This window comes from Thamnophis elegans, chromosome 5 (genome assembly GCF_009769535.1).
Source record: "Thamnophis elegans isolate rThaEle1 chromosome 5, rThaEle1.pri, whole genome shotgun sequence".
In the NCBI taxonomy this organism is placed as follows: domain Eukaryota; kingdom Metazoa; phylum Chordata; class Lepidosauria; order Squamata; family Colubridae; genus Thamnophis; species Thamnophis elegans.
Genome location: NC_045545.1, coordinates 65,495,547 through 65,518,612, shown reverse-complemented (window position 1 = coordinate 65,518,612; position 23,066 = coordinate 65,495,547). Strand labels below are relative to the sequence as shown.

At 44.2% G+C, this 23,066-nt stretch overlaps 1 protein-coding gene across 4 annotated transcripts in view; it reads left to right on the top strand.

Moving 5' to 3' along the window:
* Positions 1-23,066, top strand: part of NDRG3 (NDRG family member 3) — a 45,766-nt gene that overhangs the window by 4,204 nt on the left and 18,496 nt on the right. For 3 of the 4 annotated variants that reach the window (XM_032218218.1, XM_032218217.1, XM_032218215.1), the window contains exon 2: positions 22,356-22,460. In XM_032218218.1, the coding sequence (XP_032074109.1) occupies positions 22,404-22,460 (57 nt within the window). In that variant the 5' untranslated portion in view covers positions 22,356-22,403. Of the gene's footprint in view, positions 1-7,208; positions 7,322-22,355; positions 22,461-23,066 lie in introns of all 4 variants that reach the window. The other variant, XM_032218216.1, reaches the window with a different exon arrangement.

Genomic DNA, 23,066 nt, shown 5'->3' with positions numbered 1-23,066 from the left:
ATTAAAGACCATCCTCAAGTTGCCTCCATTTTTTGAGGGTTTTTTCCCCCGTGGCATACTGAGAGGGGGATGTATTTTTCTGTGTTACTCCACCCCTCTGCAGTTGCACTCAGCTCCCATGTTTTTTTAGGGAAGAAATGCAAGCTTTTCTCTTTACCAGCCTTTTAAATATTTAAGTGGTATTTATCAGATTTTCTTTGTGGTGTTAGTTATTTGAGTGGACTTATCATCGGCCTCAGAGTTCATATAGGAAGCTCCAGTTGAAAGCACTGTCTTTAGATTGGCCTCAACACCTAGAAAATTCATCAAAATAATGACAGTCCTTATGAAACAAACAAAATGTTAAAAAGTTATGGTATTTATGTAGTTACTTACCAAGCACATCTAAATTATATTAAAGTAACCAAAATATCTTTACAACCCCCAAGGCTTATCACAACTTTTCAGCATCCCTAATGTTTGGAAATTGAAAGTTGAAAAATTTGATACACGTTGAGGAATGGTTTGGGTCCCAGTATGTCCACATTTATGTTTGCCTGTATGTTCTGCTTAACTTATCAGAACTCCCTCTGTGGAGAAAGCAGTGAGAGGCCTCATCTTGATGCTTCAGAACCCCAAGAGCACAATAATGTGGTAATATTTACTAAAATAATGCTCACGTGTTCAAAGTTGATGATGCTGCATCTGGGAGATGTTAGTTGGTATGGTAAAAAATAACAACAATTGTATCTTGGGATTCTATCCGTCAAGTTTCAAGGATCTGTAAGGGCTACAAAAGCATCCAGGAGGCCAACCCTCATGGTATTGATAAGTTTATATGGATTAATGATAATGGCTGTAGCCTTAATACAGTGAAGATGAGCCGCTCCAGATGGCTCCAGTGGCTTCTCCTTCAACTCAGTCAGTTTGGCAGCCTGTACCTTGCAAATATTTTGAATTACAACTCCAACAAATGCTTATCATTGGCCTATTTCTAGCTAAAGGAAGATCATTACCTTAAGTAGTCTTGTAATCTTCCCAATAGGCTTATCTGATTACAACTTGTACTGTATTAGATACTTTCTTATTTATGAGTAATGACCTACATTATGCCATTATGTCTACAAGCCAACTTCCGCTCATGCAGTAGTAATTGCCTTGTTCTGTCCCATCCTGCATTCCTCTATGTCATTGGTTCTCAACCTTCCAATGCCGCAACCCTTTAATACAGTTCCTCATGTTGTGGTGACCCCCAACCATAGGAACCAGTGTCTCGGTTCCTAAGACCATCGAAAATATGTATTTTCCAATGGTCTTAGGCCAGGGGTCTGCAATCTTAAACACTCAAAGAGCCACTTGGGCCCATTTCCTAGGGAAAACAAAACACCGGGAGCCACAAAACCTGAGTGGGCATGGCCAACTTGATGTTACTCACTCTCACCGAATCACTTGACTCCCCCCTAGCCACGGTTTCACGTGTTTTGTGACTGTTTTTTTTTATGGGAAATACACACACACATACACACATTTCTCCCTCTCCCCTTCTCTCTTTCTTCCTCTCCCATCTCTTTTTCTCCCTCTCTATCTTCCTCTCCCTCCCTCCCTAATCTCTTTATCTGTCTCTCCCTCTCCTCCCTCTCTCTCATTCTCCCTCTCCCATCTCTTTTTCTCTCTCCCTCCCATCTCTCTCCCTCCCTCTCTCCCTCTCATCTCTTTCTCTCTCCCTCCCTCCATTTTTCTCTTTTTCCCTATCTCCCTTCCTTCCCCTTTCTCATTTCTCTCCCTCCTTCTCCCCATTTCTTTCTCCCTCTCTCCCTCCCTTCTATCTCTCCCTCCCTCTCCCCATCTCTCCCTCTCTCCCCCTTCTCTCTCTCTGCTGAGGAACAATTGCCAGCCATGGTGGAGGCCTCCCTTCAGGTGACCCTCCTCCCCCTCTCACAATCCCCTGGTCTTGCTGTGTCATCCCTCCCACTCAGATGAGAGGAGAAGGAGGAGGGTTGCCAGAGCCTTAGTGCAGGAGCGAAGCAGCCCTATACCTCCCTTTGCACCACATTTGCCCATTAGGCAGCCTTCGCTTCCTGCCAGTTCAGGTTTGAGCTTGTGCCCTCCGCACTTGGCCAAAGACATGGAGGACATAGCAAGGTCATGGCTGGAGCCTTAGTGCAAGAGAGAAGCCACATCCTTTTGTGCCCTGTTAAGACCCTCTTTAAGCGAGCAGCCAGCTGCCCCGCACACACCTTTGCTGCGCTTTGGTGCTCACTTATGGGTGAGCACACCCTTCCGGCCCCACCACAGCTGGACAAGGGGTTGCGGGAGGAGGAGGGGGTCACCTGAATGAAGTCTCGGCCGGGAAACGGGGGACAAATAAATTAAAATTAAATTAATAAATTAATAAATAAATTAAATCTGAATCTGAATCTGGGACGGATGGGGAGCAGGAGCACTGCTTCCCGCTGCCGCCACCTCAGACAGGGTGATGAGGAGGTAGAGGGTCAGTGGGGCACCTGGGAAAGCATGTGGGGGATACAGGACAGGCACCCGAGTGAGCTGGCGGGTCGTGAGGGAGCCCGAGACGCGGAGCAGCACTGCGAGGTTCCGACACTCCGGCCCTGACAGAAAGCAGAGCGCCGTGGCCAGGCGACCCAGAGCAATGGGCAGGGGCTGCTGGACGGCTCCTCCCCGCCCATTCCCTGCAGCGGCCACTTTCTGAGCTCCACTGAGCCAACTCTTCTGTACCACTCCAGGCCCCGCTCGTAGTGCTGGTCAAAGAAGTGGGGCTCAGTGCTGAGGGCGCGCACGCCCAGGTGGCCGTGGATGAACTCCAGGACGGCCCAGGTATCGCCCTTCTTGACGCCCACAATAGTGAGTGTGGGAGCCACTTGGCCACCGCCACCTTGGCCCGGTTGCTTCCGCTGCCCCTGTCGCCCACTGGCCGGGCCAAGGGGGCGGGCGGGTGGTGAGCGAAGGACAACTGGGCAGGCGCGCCACTTCTGCAGAAGTTTCTTGTGGTCAGCGGTTGGGGACGGTGTCGGGGGGGTGGCTGGGGGGGGGCAGCAGAGGAGCAGCAGGCTATAGCAGAGGCAGGTGCCCGAGAGCGAGAGCAGCACACCCAGCAGAAGTGCCAGGCAGTGCTGCAGCCACCGCCTCCGCCGGTCAAGCGCCATGGCTCCATTGCCAGCGGCAGCCACGGCTCCCCGGATGGCACCAGCAGAGGCTCAGAGCGCGCAGGTTGTGGAAGAGCCACACTCAAGACTCTTAGGCGACCCCTGTGAAAGGGTCATTCGACCCCCACAGGTTGAGAACTGGCGCCCTATGTGCTCCCAAATTTCCTTGAGAGAATCTCAACTATGATATCAGCTCAGTTAGGAAATACAATTAGATGAGTGACTTTATTGTAAAGCTACATTAACAGAATCTTTCAAGTCTGAAGCTCCAAACTTCCCACTGGCACTTTTAACTGACTGAAGAATTAGGGCAAGTTCTTCCTAAGTTGTTTTGCTCTGATGATTAATCAATTAGGGTTCCTGCCTCTCTTGTCTGATTATTTCTTAGTTATCATCTCTTCTCCTTATCTCCCAAGTCATTCACACATTCCATTACATGGGTAGAGGAGATGTAGTGGATCTGCTCCTGTTGGCTGTTATTAAAAGATTTGTCACAAACATAATTTAGGCATTAGCAAATAAGTATTTGAGCAAGCATGCCCTTATTTTTTTAAATTCATTACCTTCTTTTTTCAGTTGCCAAATAAGCTATGAACTCCGATAGGTTTCCCTCCACTTTATATAAGGATAGTGGTATTTTAGAAGTAAATTACTTGTTCTGTATTTTATTTTATTTTTTTTTGGCTCTGTATCTCAGTCCTGACACCAGATACTGCGATTTGGAACTGTTGGGAAACAAACCGCCTAAAGGAGTGTATGCTGTCAAATACATTATGTACTCTTAAAACAATCTAAGATGAATGTATCCCTTTCAGTCAATATTCACAGGATCACTTATTAAATATTTTCTATAAACATGTGCTTTCAAGGCCTCTGCCTTTTTTGATTGACTTTTTATTTCTGAGGAATTCAACCAACTTCAGTTCTTCATAACTCATATTTCTTCAGGTGTATTATATTCTAACTTCAACCATGTAACTCCCACTGTGGTGGCTGAGAATAGCACATTGGGTATTCTGTGTCCGCATATTGTTCTCTTTCCTAAACCTAGGAATAGTTGGAGAAAACCCATAAATGGAATTGAATGAGTTTTGGCATCTGGCCAGTAAACACTCAGCTCCATCCAGTTGCCCCGATTCTGTCCCGAATTAAGGGATTACAGGATCATAAAAAGAGAGTTTAATGACTTTCAAAAATGCCTTTTAGCCTAAAAGGTAAGTTATATGTATACAAAATTATGTGTTTCAAATGGGGAATCTCAATGTTGAAATGGGAAACATTTTTATGCATACTTAATGAGCCACAAATCAAAAATGAAAAAAAAAGTTTAATTCAATTTTGATTACCTAAGACTTGGGTCCAATGACATAAACCTGTCAACAGATGTTGTTCATTAGCAGAATGGATTTTTAATTGATTCTACGACTACCCACATACATAAATAAAATTGTTCTGGAGGGCTAGTTGGGAAGAGATTGATAGGAAGTGACATGTGAGCAGGATTTAAAAATGACTTCTGTCTAGCAGTTTATTCTGTCTGAATGTTCATAATCAAACGTCCATTGGATGGGCTGTTCTCTCCTGAATGAATACTTACATTTTGGCTACTTGGTGTTTTCCAATCAGAATAGAGCTGGAAGGGACCTTAGAGGTCTTCTAGTCAAATCCCCTGTTCAAGCAGGAGACCCTATACCATTTCAGACAAGTGGCTGTCTAGTTTCTTCTTAAAAACCTCTAGTGATGAAGCACCCACAACTTCTGAAGGCAAGCTGTTCCACTGGTTGATTAACCAATCTGTGCATTCTGATATTAAACTGAAAAATAAGGGGGAGGAAGTTGGCTACTCACATTAAGGTTGCCAAGTTTGTGCTTCGCTGAAAAATAAGACCTAGCCTGATTTTTAAGTGTGCCTAATATAAGCCCTACCCAAAAATAAACCCTGGTGAAGGGGGGAAAGCCCACAGGCCATGGGAGTCGATGGGCTGGAGCAGAAAGGAGGCTTGATTTTGTGTCTCTTGGCTTGCCTATGGCCCATGTGATGCATCAGGATCACCTGCCTTCCACCCCGCACCTCTGCCTCATCTGCTGCCAGTGCCGCCATGTGAAGATGAGTCTCTGTGGCTGGTTGCTCTAGTCCACAACCTTCAGCTTTCCTGTGGTCAGCACGACCGGATTGCTAGCCTCCACCTCCACCCCCCTGTGCCGTTGCCTCTGTCTGCTGCTTGGACAGGGAATCAACTCACCTGCGCTGGGCAGGCTGCGTAGCTCCAGAGTGCAGCCCAGTGGGCTTCAGCTGATGCTGGATACCATCAGTCCCTGCATGCCTGCTGCCTCTTGTGTGTGTGCTGAGAGACAGGGCACCCAGCCAATCTGATCACCCTGAAACTGTTTCCCTGAAAATAAGCCCTAGTGCTTATTTTGGAGCCCAACAAAATATACGCCCGGGTCTTATTTTCAGGAAAACACAGTATCTCATTATAACATGCCTCAGAGTAATAATTATTGTAAATATAAAATAAGGGGCAACAGTGTTATCTTGAGCTTCCAGAGATAAGAGTACTGAAACTATAAGAAAATGAAATAATGGGTTTTTAATTGTAGAAAGACAATGTGAATTTCATTATGTTATCTATTTCTGTAAATAAGATTAAAATACTGAATTACTGAAATTTGTAAAATAAATAAAATATTTGACATAATAGTAATACAGCTCATTTTGATTTACACATTTCTGGGTCCTAGAATTAGCTTTGAATCATTTGTCAATAGATAGTAACAATTTGAGGATATTTATTTAAAGCTGAGTTTCAGATATGTGGAAAAAGAACGTCATTTATGGAATTTCCCATCAACTACGTTCTGTTCCTTTGTGGGATACCTAGTGTCTATATAATGATTTTGTATAACAATGGCTAAACATTCCATGTAATGTCTGTGTGATGCAGATTCCTCCCATGAATTGTATGGTGCAGTGTTTAATAGTTGTAATAATGAATGCTCCATTTTAAATATCTAACTAAATCATGTGATCATTATTTTAAAAGAGACGCTGCTAGAATTTTATAAGTTGGCAGAAGCTAGCTTTAAATTTGTATCTAACCTGATTGTAATACTTTATTTCTGTATTTTGCAAGCATATAAAAAAAAGTAAAAAATTTCCACACAAAATACTATTTCAAAATATGTATTTAATAGCCTAAACATTTTCTGAATGATGCCCATTTTATATATGAGCATAAAAATTAAATTTTTCTGAAAATTGGAAAATTAAGCCAATATGAATAAATAAAAGACCTGCAGATTTAAAGAAGGAAGGGTTACAAATTTTTTCACTGTGATTTAGTGTATGATTTTCTTTAGCTATTTAAACGTCTGTAAGGTCCTCAGTTACAAAAACTTAATTGTTATATTTCCCTTCAATACAGTATTTCAGTTCACTTAAAATATTTCCATACAATGTTTCATATTGTATTTTGGGTTCATTTCAGGTTGATTCTGATTTACCAATTCTTGGGGCTATTTTATGTTTTACTTAAAAATTCAGTTTTTAAGGCTGCCTGCAGACTAGTGTCAAAATAACACATTCATAATTTTTAAATAAATGTGATCAAAGTTTTCTTTTTGTGAATTTGCAGTAGCTAATAGTTGATAAATGAGTAAGTGGAGTTCTTGTTCCTTTCTGAGCAATGTTATTAGTTTGCAACATGTTGTACCCAAATAAGTAATATCTTTGCACTATTTGGCTAACAATACAATTGCTGGCAAACTACCCAGCTCAAGAGCACCAAAATTCCATAGTTCAACCCAGAGCTACAAACATTCGTTCTATTGAAATAAACGTTACATGTCTATTTCACTTATGCTATGGTGAATTTTAAAAAGTCTTCTATTCTAACAAATAAAAGCATGTTATAAGTAATATAGCCAAATAGTACTATGGAAAGATTTAAGAAACCATTTTAAACATGCAATTTTACTTTTCATAAAGGAAAGAGCTGTTTATTTTCTTCTAGAAGTAGTTTTCTCATATGACTAACTTGTCATTTGGTTCTATTTTTTATTCAGTTCCAACTTTACTTTCTTTGTGGAACTTCTCATCATCTTAACCTCTGTTTGGTTCAATATTATGTAGTCTGTACTGATGAAGTGTGAATATGTCTCCAGCTTACTGATTAAAGGTATAAATTGCTATATTCTTTTTACTCTCATTCTTTATCCAAAAACCTAGGTGATGAGTCCCACAGTCTAATTTAGTACCAATTTTGTTGAAAGAGAGAATAAAGATCTTAATTCATATCATTAAAGACAGATCAAATTATTACTTCTCCATCTTTAAATTCATATTTATTGGTTTTTAAAGAATTGTCAGACTACGTTTTCTTAAAAAATATGAAATGGAAAACAGAAATAAATCTATTAAAAATATGGAATTAGCCTTTCCAAAATTCCGTTGCTTATTTACATGGGGGAAGGTTGAGAGTGACCATTGTGACACCATCAATGAATACAGTAATGTTTTGAATATGTTATAGTCAAGCTTTACTACTTTTAATTGCTATGTATGTGCTATAATGCTACGTACTTCATGGAAAAGGATGACAAATCTAGTTTTCAGTTACCTATATTTTAAATAGAAAACCCCCAGGCTACAAGTTTAAAATTTTGTTCCGTGATTTCATTGGCTTGTTGGATGTTAGTATAGTGTAAGAAATAAGAAAGTAAGCGAAAGAATATTTATGTTTTACAGCAAGAGCAACTATGAATCATAGACATTATATAACTTTGCAAAGGTGTAGCCAAGAGCACCATTCTGGTGTAATCCAAGCTTCCTGGTCTTTCTAGCCCTACGTTTGTTCATTTAACCTTTTTGTTCATCTTGCTTCATATGAATTACTTCTGGAGGTGGTGACTGGCAGTTCCAGGAAATGGTGAGCCTTTGTTCAGGGTGGTGCTGGAGAGCCTTGAAGGAAGTTGGCCAACCAGCTCCTGAAGAAACCTCTTGAATCAGAGGATTTTATTAACTATTATCTAATTACAAACACTCCTTTTATGTGTGGGGCGCTTGAGAGGGTGGCAGCTCTGCAGCTGCAAACATTAATGGAAAGCATTGATTATCTTGCCCCTTTCAGTCTGAGTTCAGACCTGATTTGAGGAGAGAATCGGCCACAGCCAAATTGACCCCTTGCAGGAATGAGATAGAAGCAATGTGATCATCGATCCCCTTTGGTCTCTCAGCAGGCAATCTCAAAGAATAGTGCTATTGACTCTGAACTCTTGACAGCTATTCTGTGAGATGCCATAATGCATTATTTTATGTTTAGTGGTAGTTAACATCTGTAGAAAACTGCCAGAGGCATCACCAGGACTTTTGAGGGTGGGTTACATCAATGTATACATGACACTTGGCTCTGCATCTCCATAACAACTTAATCAGGAGAAGCTGTATATGTTCTGAACCAGAATACTACCTACTACAATAGGTGGATGAAGGCCAGTACTGTGAAGTAAGACTAAATTTCAGCAAAACACTATCTGCTCTAAATGGGCTGCACTATCTCAGAAAGAACAAATCCATTGTTAGAGATCTTTTCCAGAATGGGTTTGCAGGATGGTCCAGTGATGGTATTATCACAGCCAATTGGCCTCGAGACTGGGTTGAAGCTGAAGCCACACCTCTGGGCTCCTCTCCTCTGACTCCAGTTTCAATCCAGTCTGGCCAAAGAGAGGGCGAAATTTATTGACTCCTGATCTGATTTACCTTTTATGGACAATCCTTGACTCAGCTTGCTTCCTTCTCACAAGGAGATCCTTCCTTCACCTCCCAGTAAGTCCCTGCTGATAGCTGCAGTTTTTTCAGCTACCCGAGGGTTAAATCTCAAGGCTTGGAGGCTCCGGTAGCTGGGTCGCTGTCCCGGCAACCACATGGAGCCTTGAGAGGGCAGATCGGCGCCAGTGGGGACTAAAGGGCTCTGGTTTCCAGCCCGAAAGGCCCAGAATCCTAATACAGAATGCGCCTCACTGCAGCGGGATTAAAAGAGGACTCAGAAGAGCCCGAAGGCTGCGGAAGCCCCAGGAGCAGCAGAAGCAGCTGGGAAGGTGCGCGGCAGCATCAAACTCCCTAAGAAGCTGCGGCAACCCCGAAACATGCCGTTGCAGCACTTAAAATATTGGGGTGTACGGCGAAAGGAGTGAGGACCTATATCCTTCTGGCTGAGGAGGTGGAGGTGAGGAGCCAATCACAGGAAGCAAGAGGAGTGGTTCTAAGTAGCTGCATGATGGCGGATAGATCCCCTTCCCCCCATGTCCCTTGGGGAGGGGACTTCCTCCAGGAGGCTTAAAGCCTTGGCTGATACTCGCCCTTCCCATGCCAGCCAAAGAGACGAAGCTAGGAGGCACAGGGCTTTAGTCAGAACTTTTTCCAGGGCAAAGAGTTTGAGGGCTCTGCAGGGCAGGATCAGTCCCTCCCCCTCCAGGTCCAGGTCACCATTAGGGGGTCTTTCTAGACAGGATTCTCCCCCTAGGTCACCAGATTCCTTGAGGGAGTGTAGGGGGGGAGGCTGCCCATTCCCCCCCTTTCCATGGAGGATCTTGACCAGGTAGACAATCAGGCTGAGTTTCTCTCTCAAGAGACACAGCGGGGAGGGAGAGACCCATCCAGGACTTCCCTGGCACTATCCCCAGCCTTGGTCAGGTGCCAGTGGGACCCAGCTAGGATTCCTTAGATATGGAGGATCTGCCTGTTGGCCTCCAGAATCTCATTGAAAGAGCCATTGCCTCAGATGTGGCTGCAGGCATGCAGCGCCAGGTGCCTCGTCCTGTACCTCAGGGCGAGATCATGGTGCCCAGTTCGTCATCGTAGCCACGAGGCCCGATCCTGCCAGGCTGTCCCCCTGGGTCCCCTTCCTTGGCGAGCGAGGGGTCAGTCTTGGGGGTCAAGGCACAGCGAGACCCAGATCTCTCTGAGGTTGAGGAGGATCTGGAGCCTGACCCCCCCGCTGCTTTCACGGGGTTGTTCCCTCCTACCCTATTCCGGTCCCTCCTATGCAAGGTGCGTGCCACGGCACAGCTGGGATGGGGCAAGGGGACAAAAGAAGAGCCGGCGAAGAAACCCCACTTGTAAGGTTATGTTCCTGGTGGCTATCACCTTGGCTAGGTGAGTATCAGAGCTGGGAGCCTTCTCCTCCAGGGAGGATCTATGCAGGTTTCACAACAACAGGGTAGTGCTTCGCCTTGACCCGGCATTCCTGCCCAAGATGAACATGGTCTTCCATCGTTTCCAGGAGGTGGTTCTCCCAGACTTATACCCAGATCTGGTCAGGGAGTGGGAGCACAGGTGGCACTGTCTAGATGTAAAAAGGACCTTACGGATCTACTTAAGATGGACAGCGGAGTTCCAGAGGTCTGAGGCTCTATTTGTATCGTTCCAATCCTTGTCGCTAGAGGGTTTCCCCGTCCACCATTGGTGGATTCGTCTGGCCATTGGCGCAAAATGTGCCGGTTCTGGCTGGAATCACAGCACACTCCACCAGGTGCTCAGCCACTTCAGCGGCCTCCCAGGACCCTATAGAGGACATCTGCAGGGCAGCTATGTGGGCCTTCCAGTCGCCCTTTATCCAACACTACAGACTGGATGTGTAGCATCCTCCAACACGGCGTTCGGCCGCAGGATTCTGCAACAGGTCCTGTTGAATCAGTGAGGGCCCACCCTATGGGACGGAAACTTGGCTTTGTCCCATCACTGGACCATCCTGCAAACCCACTCTGGAAAATGACAGTTGGTCTTACCTGAACTGTTATTTTAAGAGGTGCTTGCAGGGTGAGCCAGTTCCCACCCTAGGTTAGATAGACAGTATTGGAGGGGTGGAGGTGTCTCCTTTGTGACTTGTTTTCAGGATCTCAGGAGCACACATTGCATTGAAACTGGAGTCAGAAGAGAGGAGACCAGAGTTTCAGCCCAGTCTCGAGGCCAATTGGTTGTGATAATATTATCACTGTCATTCTAGAATCATTTGATTGCCGTCCCAAGTGATCCCTGAAGCTGTTGCCTGTTTCAACTGGTGGGTAAACTATATTATTTCCTGGACAGGAACAGCCTATTTACAGCTGTGATGGCATGTGCACTTGGAGAATCAGTGGATACGAGTTTTGGTACACAGAGTTTCCTAGAGAGAGGCAGATTAAGAGACTGACTAAACTGGAGAGGGGCGTGGGTTTAGGGTAGCCACACTGTAGAATCTCTCAGGATATATCTGGTAGGTTAGAATAGTTTAGTTTAAGATTTTATCCACTAGATATAAGCAAATGAAGGCTTGGATTCAATTGGATTTTGCTGTGTCAAATTCCCCACATAGTAAAGTAAATATTTTCTGAGAATGCCTACAACTCTTAATTCATATTTTAGATAAATTCACCAGGCTAGGAAAAATATTACAATCCAGATGTACCGGGCTAGATGGGTAAAATCTAAACTGAAAGTCCCAAACAAGACTTCTTCCAGTCTCATTCTATTTTTAATACTTTTTATTTGCCTGCTCAGTGTTGGAGATTTAAGATGCCAAATATCAGTCCTAGAAAAAGGAAGAGTTGGGCAAGAAACCTCCTTATTCAGCCTGATGCTGGGCTTCTTGTTTATTTGCAAAGAGAGTGAATAGTTGCCTTGGAAACAACAATCAGATATATTTACCAATTATGGTGAACAAAGCTTGAAGCTCTTTGGATACTGCTCTTTTTAGCATCATATGAGTAACTTATTTCTTGGATTATCCCAGCTGTTAGCTTTGTGATATTAAACTCATAAAGAAATGAGTTAGAGACAAGGGAATCTAATTAACACAAGCATTTAGAAAAAAGATGGCAAGGGGAAAAGTACGCATGGATGGGTTCATTTGTGATAGAGAGCTGTCCTGGGTATTTATTATCAGAGAGAGAGCTGTAAAAAGTGCCCTCACCAGTAGTGATATATAATACTTTAGACTTAGAACAATCAGGCACTGTTTTAATGAGCAAAGCTCCCCATCGTGTGGGGAGGAGTATCCAGGATGGGTTGACCTTGTCCTCTCTTGATTGGACTGAGTCAGATAAGCTCTTTTAGCCACGTCTTGGTCACCAGGCTCCACCTAGTTATCGACTCAATTCATCAGCCGACAGCTGTGTTCATCCTGAGATCCTGAAGCGATCAAAATTGCCTCCACGCTGCCTGATCAATCACTAGAGGCTGAGGAAACCCTCAGTGGAGGTAGAAAGCCCATGCAGCAACCGCTAAGGTGGCACGCAGCCCAGGTCACAGAGCGAGACCCAGGGCGCTAAGTGAGGACTCTCACCAAAGACAGGCAAGTGAGCTCTGCAGAGACCCCTGCAGCATGGGCAACGCCCAAGGAGACTCTAAGGGCGCCAGAGCGCTCCAGCACTCTCCTCAGGGGTTGAGCGACGAATTGCAGCATTTTAAAACGCGCTGGAGTGCCTGCACTGGCAGCGATCGCCCGAGAACAAGGTGAGAGCCGGAGAGGCTCAGAAAGAACTGCGGGAGGCAGGGGGAGGCGAGAGAGAGAGCCCCAGCAGCAGCGGAAGCCGCGCGGCAGCCTGCAAAGGCACAAGCCGCTTCCATGTGCTCCAGCAAAGAGGAGCTTTTTTGAATTTGTATCTGGGGGCCATTTTGAAACCACGTGGTCCAAGATGGCGGCCCCTCAGAGGAGCCCGGCAGGAGCCGAGCTCTCAGCCCTGCAACCAACAACCCCTGGAGGCATTGAGGAGCTCTTAAAAAGGTTAGAAACCATCTCAGAGACATCAGCCAAGGGCAGGGGAGGCAAGCAAAGACTAAAAAGCATATCTCCACCAAGGGGGCTAAAGGCTGTGGATCAATCCCCCCCAAGCCTAGCTCCAAGTATGAAAGGCAGAGGCAGCTGCCACAATGCCAGCAGCAGGAAGAACCACCCCCCCCACTTGGAATCTGAGGAAAGATTACCAGGTTTCTCTTCACCTGGCAGGGCTGCAAAAGGGGACCCCTCCCTTCAGGTGAGGATTCCCTTCGACACCTTGGGCTTTGTCATCCTGTGTTCCGGCAACCTTGCTATCACAATTTATGCAAGCCCTATTCAATCCTTTTCTGAGTGCCTGACTAGCCGGAGAAGCCGAGACAGGGCAACGAGGCTCAGATTGTTGCTGAGGCTTCCCCTTTAAAGAAGGTCTTCCCTTTAAGGAAAAACTTCCTCTTTAAGGAAGAGAAAGGAAAGCAGCTCTCAGCAAGCTGCTGTTAACAGCAGGAGGCCACAGGTGAGAGTGCGGCAGCTCTTAGTAGCACAAGCAGTTTGTTTTTCAAAGCCCTAATGGGCAGGACTGTTGTATTTGCTGCACAGAGCCATTTGAAAAGAAGGGGGAGGAGAGGCCACACATGGCCCAAGATGGCAGCCTCCTGCAGCTCGGAGGACACAGGCAGGAACCAAGTCCTCGCTTCTAAAGCCAGCAGCCCCACTAGAGGGGCAGAAGAGCCTCCAATCAGGTTAGAGATTACCTCTGAAGGTCCATCCAAGGGTGGGGGCGACTAGGCAAAGAGCAAAATGAAGCACATATCCTTCAGGGTGGCTAAAGAGGCAAACACCGGCTACAAGCCTCCCAAACCTGCCTCTAAATATGAAAAGTAGAGGCACAAAGCTCTAGGGCGCATCTGCCATAAGGCCATCAGCAAGAAGGGATGGCAGTCTCCTTCACTGCAGGGCATTCTCCTCAAGCCTCCCTTCTACCTTCTGCAGGCATGGGGATGGAGCAACTACCTGAGGTAGAACAGTGTAAAGATGAGGTTAATTTGAGCTCCCCTCGAGTAAAAGACATTGAAGTTGGATGACACAGTGAGTTGGATAGAGTTCTTCGCCAATAACTGGGTGGAGCCTGGTGACCAAGGCGTGGCTAAAAGAGCTTATCTGACTCAGTCCAATCAAGAGAGGACAAGGTCAACCCATCCTGGATACTCCTCTCCCACTATGAGAAGAGGCGTATCAGGTAAGTACCAACGCCCTATTCCTGCTGTGCTGCTTCATTGTGGTGGTGGGAGCATTGTTCCTAGAAGGGATGAGCAAACAAGTCAAGTACGGTATATACATTTTCAGCCAGATCACTCATGAGGTCAAACCAGCTGCCCAGCTAAAGCAAGCAAGCAAACACATACATGGGCAGCAGAGATAAGAAACATATATGCTGAAAGAAATTTATGTCTTATCAAAACCTCTAGTATTAGAAGATAAAATTAGATCAGCACTCCAGTGATTACTTGGAAGGCTACAGGAACTGATGGAATACCCTTAGAAATGTGGCAAGTATCAGAAGAATCAATAAAGGTTCTAACCAAGCTGTGCCAGGAAATCTAGAGAACATCACAGTGGCCAACAAATTTGAAAGTCTACTTACTGTACATTCCAATATAAAAAAAAATCTTAACAAAGTATGGAAACTCCCGTACAATATCCTTAATTTCACCTGCTAGTAAAATCATGATTATGATAATCCAATACAGACTAAAGTCTTACATGAAAAAAGAGATATCAGACATTCTTTTCTCAATAAATTTTATTAAGAATTGTATTAAGCAATTAATACAAGAACCTAATACCAAAATATATTTTTAAAAAGGAAAAAATAAATATTAAAAAATGTAGAAACAAATCCCCTGCAAAAAGAAAAAAGGGAAATTGTAAGGAAAAAGATGTTTTTCCCTTCAACCGCAAGATGTATATTCCAACTTTCACAATTTATCAGTCTCTTAAAATGCAAACAAATACATCTTCATTCCATGACTTACCCCATTTTCTATAATCTCATCTCTAAATGTTTAGCTCTCCTTATTAATAGCAAAAGTTCAGTAAAAACTTAACAAAAATACCTAACCATGTAGGTGTATAATCCCACTTTACATTTAATCTAAATCTCCCTCATGCCTCTTTTTAATAATCAAAATTGATGCCATTAACAAACATTACAAAAATGTAAAACTAATAAACATTACCAGAAATAATACCCCTTTATTTACATATCAAAAATATGTAGATATTGCAAACCAAAACCAGCCAGTTTGGTATAATGATTAAGACACCAGGTTGGAAACCAGGAAGCTCTTGACTTTTATTCCCCATTAAAAACCAGTTGAGTGACCTTGGGCCAATGACCTTGGCAGTCACTCTCAATCCAACGCACCTCACAAGATTGTTGTGGGAAAAATAGGAGGAGAAAGGTGTGTTGTGTTGTTTGCAAAATTGTTCATTATTTCCTTAACAAAAATACTTATCCAATCAAGATAACCATTAAGCATCATCAGAATAGCAATTTATTTAACCACAATAAAAAATGTATTTTTTCTTTTTCCTTATAGCCATTCTTAAGTTCTAACTCATATTTTCTTCTACTATCTATATCTCTTCTCTTAAAATTCTTGTCATCTTTATTCAAATCCATTTGTAATTTCCATGTAGAAATTGTAACTTCAGTATCTCTCTTATATTCTGATTTAAAAGGATAATCCACGTGGCTCTTTTGATACATTATTTCTTTATCTTATATTTTTTAAATGGTCATCCTATTCCATTTAAAATCCAATATTTCCTTATTTTTCCTATAGGTGGTTAATCCTCTTTAAAAGTCCATTTTTATCTTCAGAGGGACTTGTTCCTTTTTCATAATTTTTGGTTCCAATGTAGAGTTAACATGCTCAAGCATTTCTTGAATCCATAGATCAATTTCCTTTAAAGTAGCCATCAAATGTCTTCTAATGATCAATCTTCAAAGACTTGTTATCAGTTTGAAATGCAAATAGTATAGGACAGATTTCCCTTGTGGGACTAGCTTTCTAATTAACTTCAAAGTTCTTTTTAAAATCAATTGCATCCAAAACTTTCAAGACTTTCCCCAAATAACATTATAATCGTCCTTTTGCTACATAACAGGGGGAAAAAAGATCTTAAAAGCTGGAAACATGTAATTTTCCTTTTAAATGGATTGAAGAGAGACTCACCTAATGACTATTAAACTTGAGGTTCCAAAAGTTTTTTCAATCTTAACCATTTTTTTAAAATTTCCAGAGTGATTAAATAGATGATATTTGATTAAAACTTGAGTCTTAGCAAACCTGCATAAATGGCTTGAAGCATAATGAAACTTGTGAATCACAGCTGATCTGAAATAGCTGCAAAATGTTTGTTTCAGCTGTCTATTCCCAAAAAATAGCTGTCCGGAGTACATAAAAGTAATTTCAGAATATTTCTTTGTTCTAGAGCAGGAGTGTTGAACTCGTGTCATCATGGTGGCATCACGTGACATATTGGGACTTTTTCCCTTCGCTAAACCGGGCGTGGGTGTGGCCAGTGTGTGATGTATCTGGCCTGCGGGCTGTGAGTTTGACAGCCCTGAAAAGTTTGACAAACGTTCAGAGAGAAGTTTGGCAGTAGGAGCTTGCATTTTCACCTGTAAAGCCTCCCCTTCAGCAAAAAAAATAAAAATGCAGCGCTTTAGTTCATATTTCTCACCTGAAAACTGATATTGTAGCATTGGAAAGATAGAGTACAGTCCCATTCACCCAATGGATTGAAGACCTGATTACATTTGCCATCTATGATCAATTGTAGATAAAGATTTTGAATGGATAAGTACAACAAATACGGCTTTCAATATAATGGAATCAACATGTGGAGATTTCATAATCTTCCAGTAAAAAAAAATCAACTAGTTTAATTCTGCATCAGGCTTCTGTAATGTTACAGGCTACATTGTTTTGTTTCTTATTTGGTGGAGCAAAAAACTGAAATGGAGCAAAAGATAGATCGTGCAAGAGGTAATGGAAGCTTGATTGCCAGTTGCCAATAAACATTTAAAGAAGAACGTCTAAAGAAGACTGAAAGCAATGAATACTTCTAACTCTTGGATAACCTTGAGTATAACTGCTTACAAAGCTACCATTACAGAAATTCTCCAATGCTGGTGGAGACAGTGGTCATGCATGGATTAACTCAGTAACCAATAGAACTGAGTCTATAAAGTGATGTCATCGCCTCAGGGGAGTGTCCTCCTGCTTTTTTAGACTCAGCTTGATTGAACTGGCTGTGCTAATTGCTTTCTCCTCAACTTTAAATCGTATCTAATTGGATTTTGTTCTAAATTTCATCTAAATTGGAAGCAATCAGGATAGCTCTTTAAAGCTAAGTCTCTCAACAAGCCCAGGGCTATGGGAAGAGATTTTTGAGGCTTTTGTCTCTGGAGATTGCCGGGAGAGAGCTCTCCAGCAAACAGCGCCTCGTGGCAATGGCTGTTGGAGGTCCCGCTCTGTGCTGCTACCTCTGCTGGACTATGCGCCCCCTCTCGTGCCGCAGCTGCTCCAGCCGCCTCCAAAAGCCGCCAAAGACCGCCAGCAGCCCGGAGCAGTCATCAGAAGTGCCGCTGCATGCCGCCGCCGTTCCTCAGCACTCCCGCCCCATCGGAATGCTGCTGCTGCTCCTCTCGGGCTTTGCAGCCCCCCCACAGGGCTTTCGTCACCCTCACTTGCCTTTCAGTCTCGGCTACCTTGTGACGCCTGGCCCATTGGCTCTTTCGCCTAGTGGCCATTTTGTTTTGACACAAAAATCTCTGGCGGCCAATTGGAAGTTCAACATCGTGAGTACAGGCCATGGCCTCTTCTCCTGCCCCTGAGCCACAATTGCCTCTATCCACCAACGAGACCCCTTCTGCTGGGACCCGCAAACGCAAACCAGCCCCAGAAGCATCCCCCACGGAACCTTCCCCCAAGGCCTCCAGAGAATCACAGAGGGGTAATACCAAGCCACAGGCCAGGGATAGTGCCACCTAGGCTCCTCCCTACAAGGCCATCTTTTTCAGCCCCAAAGGGCTTCTCAGACCAGTTCTCCACCTGACTTGTCCTCTGAGTCGGAGGATGATCTCTCTCCTGCAGCTTCCATCATTTAGCTGGAGGAGCCCAGGGGTGCAGGCAACTTCGCCTGCAGTGGGGATGAATCTGATGGAAGCAGGAGCATCACTCCAGATGAAGATCCCCTCTATTGGGGGGGGGGATTCCCCTCCCCCCATACCGCTGCCACTGCTCTTACTCTCCTGGTATGGCAGACATAATTTCTGTAGCCATTGAACATGGCGTAGCAGCAGCCCTTAAACACAGATCTTCTAACCACTCTACCCCTCACAGGTCTGCTTTTTCCTCTGGTTCCAGGAGCAGGGGATTTCTCGGCTTCATCATCGCAGAAGCTCCCTGGCACTTCCTTCGGTTTTTGGTGAAGAAGAACGCCCAACAAGGGATTCAGATCTCTCGGAAGATGAGGGACTTCCACCTGACCCCCCTGCATTTGTCGGTTTGTTCAAACCTGCTGAACCTCTCCTTTTTGAGGCCAGAAGAATCGCTGGCATCCCTTCTCCTAAAGCACCTCAAGGGACAGAGACTGACAAGACGGACTACTGATCCCCTCTTCATCCAGCGTAAGGTCGAAAAGGAGGTGATTCCATCACCCAGACTATTCGTAGACGTGGTCCAGAACCAGTGGGCATCACCAGGTACAGGTCCCCTCCCTAATACCTTGGATAAGTGCCTGTATAATGTGGGACCAGAACTCACCAAGGCCTTGGAGGTACCTTCTGTTGACTTACCTATAATTGGTCTTTCTTCCCCCAACGCTGCCTCAGCAGCTCTTGAGGAGGCTCTTCACCCTGAGGACAAGAGAATAGAGCAAACACTAGTCAAGAGTCACCAGGCCTCGGCTTGGGCCACTAGGGTGGGTACCTCTGCCTCCTTTAGTCGCTCTGCCCTCTTATGGCTGAGGCACCTCCAGGCTAGGCTCCCAGCCAGGGATTCCAGGGCTCGCAGGGACATTAACAAAATAAAAGCAGCCCTAGAATACACAGCAGATGCTTCCTTAGATACGGTTAGGTTTGTGTCCAAGGCTATAGCATCCTCCATTTCCACCCGTCGTCTACTTTGGCTAAAGCAGTGGCAGGTGGAAGCCCGAGCCAAGTGGAGGCTTGCCTCCTCTCTCTATTCCTCATCCCTTCTCTTCGGACTCCCATTGGACCCCCTTTTATCCATTGGAGTCCAAAGATAAGCGGAAGGTCTTGCAGCCGGCCACTAAAAAGCAGGAGGGCTGAAGCCAATCCTTTTATCGCAGACAGCCCTTTAGAAGTCAGGATGGGAGTTCCTCCAACTCCCGTCCACAGCGTCAGGCTCCTCCCAGATAGGGCCCCTCCTTTAATAACAGGTCAGGCAGAAACAACCAGAGATTCCAGCCCAGAAAGTCATTCAGGGATAATACCAACTGATCCTTCAAGAGGCAGAAGTGAAAGTGCCTGAAAGATCTCCCCATAGGGGGTCTGCTGTTTCTCTCATGGAGTCCTCCTTCTACCTAGGGATCTGGGCGGAAGCCAACCTTCTCTCGCCAAACACATCTCGGGCTCCAACAACTCCAGGGCGGACTGGTCGACCCTGCGGAGTGGACCCTCAACCATCGCATCTTCAAACAGCTGTTGACCAGGTATGGGGACCCTATCCTAGATCTCTTTGCAACGGCATCCAACAAACAGCTGCCCAGGTATCTGTCTCGCTACACGACACCAGGCGCAGAAGGGACAGATGCCTTGAGGTGCAGGTGGCCCCACGGTCTCCTGTACGCCTTCCCTCCCTTCCCCTTGATATAGAGGGTCATTCGGAAAATGATAGAGGAGGAGGCCGAGCTCATTCTGCTCGCCCCCTCCATTGGACGTACCGGCCGTGGTTCGCGGACCTCATCAACCTCTCAGTGGGGCCAGAGTGATGTCTTCCCCTTCTTCATCAGGGTTCCATCCAACACCCCGATCTATCTTGGCTCCGCCTAACCGCATGGAGGCTGAGCGGGAGGTCTTGAGGGTGGCTAATCTTTCTGAGACGGTAATCCAAACCATTCAGGCTTCCTGACACCCAGCCACTAATAAAATCTACGAATCAACGTGGCAGACTTTCAGCATATGGTGCATCTCTAAAGTTGTCTCTCCCCTGGAGGCTTCAGTTTCCCAGTTTTGGAGTTCCTGCAACAGGGACTAAACAAAGGGCTTACGCTTAACACCTTGCGGAGGCAGGTTTCGGCTCTGTCCTTGGTGCTCTCTCTTCACCGAAATGAGCCTCTCTCCTTGCACCCTCATGTACAACGCTTCATTAAGGGCGTGTCTAACCACTGCCCTTCTGTCATCCACTGCTTCCACTCATGGGATCTTACCAGGGTCCTTGACTCCCTCACTGGACCACCCTTTGAGCCTCTCAGGTCGGCCTCCCTGCATCACCTCACATTGAAGACAATCTTCCTGGTGGCTATCATGTTGGCACGACATGTCTCAGAATTGGCAGCTCTTTCCATCCGTTCCTACCTGTGTACCTTTCACCCAGACCGTGTGGTCCTTCAGATTGATCCCACCTTTGTTCCAAAGATCAATTCGGCCTTTCATCGGTCCCTGGACCTCACCCTACCAAACTTTCGCCTAATCCCTCTCATAGGCTCGAGCACAAATGGCACAAGTTACACGTCAGAAGGGCTCTTAAGATCTATATTGCCAAGACGGCCGTATTCAGACGCACTGAGGCGCTCTTCATCTCTTTCCATCCCACAAATAAGGGGCTAAAGGCTTCGCCATCTATGGTGGGGTCCTGGATCCGATCGGCTATAACCAGGGCTTACGTGGCAAATCACCTCTCCCCTCCATCTAACATCACGGCGCATTCCACACAAAGCACAGCTACATCTGCAGCATGGACAAGGCAGGCCACTGTGGAAGAGATCTGCAAGGCAACCCCTAATTCTTTTATCCGCCATTATAAGATGGACAGATACGCATCGGTGGATGCGGCATTCGGATGGCGAGTCCTCCAGCAAGTTCTCCCTTCTTCAAGCTCCTAGCCCAGTCTCAATCTCACCCGAGGACAAGCCCAGCTCTGGTACGTCCCATGCATGACCGCTGTCTCCACCAACATTGGAGAATGGGGCGTTGGTTCTTACTGATACGCCCCTTCTCTAGGCAGGTGGAGACAGCAGTCATCCCCACCCTTGGTTCCTGGCCTAGTGACAGTGGGCATTATGGAGCTAAAGGGGGATTTTTTGGGGGGGGGGGGAGGATTGAAAGCATTCAACTAATACACAGCAGTCTACTTATCTCCTTCATCATAAAAGTGGGAGGATACTCCCCCAAGGTGATGACATCACTTTGGTAGACTCAGTTCTATTGGTTACTGACTGAGTTAACCCATGCATGACCGCTGTCTCCACCTGCCTAGAGAAGAGGCGTATCAGGTAAGAACCAATGCCCTGTTTTCATTAATGAATTCATGGGATTGTTTTTGCCAAATACCATCACTTAACCCAGGGAAAAAGAACTAGAAGCTCCAATGTGTCACAAGGTCCTTGTAGTTTTAAAACTGAAGAATAATTGTAAAAATAATGTGAATTTAATTTGTCAATAATAAATTAACTTTATTAAAATATATCGAAGATGCTTTCTGATCTTTTATTTTATGTTCCTGCTGTAATCCTAAATTTATACAAACTAGAACTAGTTTAAAAGATGAAATAAAGGAAAAACTAAGCAAGGCAAAATTGTTAATTTTTCAGCTTTGTTGACCTCAGATCATCTTGTAAACATTTTCACAGCAATAAAATACTTAAAATTTTATAGGGTGTGTCAAATTTTTCAACTTTCAATTTCCAAACATTAGGTGTGCTCAAAAGTTGTGATATGCCTTGGGGTTTGTAAAGATATTTTGGTTAATTTAATGTAATTTAGACATGCTCGGTAAGTAATTACATAAATATAATAGGTTTTTAACATTTTGACTGTTTCATATAATTACTCTTTTTATCTCCCTTAGCTGTTACTAAACGCATAATACTTAACCTTGAATATTAAGAAAGTTAAACTGCATTACTCTGCTATTTTTGTGTAATGCTATCTTACAGAAAATATGAGGCATGGAATATCTAAGTAGTTGTCTGATTTAAATTTTTAGCATCTTCCTCCAGAAATATCATCTTATGTTTATGATTCACCAGACATACATTCATCTTTGTGAAAAGAGGAAGATATTTCTATTTCTAGATGCTTCAACATAACCTCTAACTGTTTGAGAATCATAGTCTATAGTTTAAAATATTCTATTTTAATCTCGGATCATTTCCTGCATTGTAAACCTTTTGTTTGTTTGTTTGTTTGTTTTGCTTTTAGAAGTAGTACTTTGCTGTTCAACAGTGAATATCATCAATTTCAGCAAACATGGATGAATTGCAAGATGTCCAGTTAACAGAAATTAAACCTCTCTTAAATAATAAGGTAAAGAAAGTTATGTTTGAGCATGACAATTTTGTACTATATGCCAACTATGTGTAGGAGGAATATATATTACAGTTTTCTCCTGTGGATGTAGAATTTAATTCACTGAGAAGGTCCATTGAAAAATCTTGAAAGTTCCTATATTTAATGTAGAAAGACAATTCTTCTCCCAAGCCTTTCTTTCTTGATCCCCTGAAACAAATTCTAGGTTTCAGATTTCATGGAGCAAGCTCTTAATCTTTGCTGTTGCTCACTGGAATGCTATATATATTGATTTCAAATAGTCTTGTGGCATTTCAAAGCAAACAGATCTATTATGGTTAAGCTTTTGTTGATTGAAGTCTACTTGAAAACATCAAAGGCATAATAATTGCTATAAAAATATTTGTAAAATGTTCAGGAATATTTTTAGTGAAATCTTTAAAGGGGGGGGGGACTCCAGTGGACAGGAGGCTGTAGGGCTTTATTGCCCACAAAGTTTATCTTTATTATTTTACAAGTATCTCAAGGCAGTGAACATATCCAACACACCTTCCTCCTCCTGTTTTCCCAACAAAGAACCCTGTGTGGTGGGTTTGACTTCGAGAGAATGATTGTCTCAAAGTT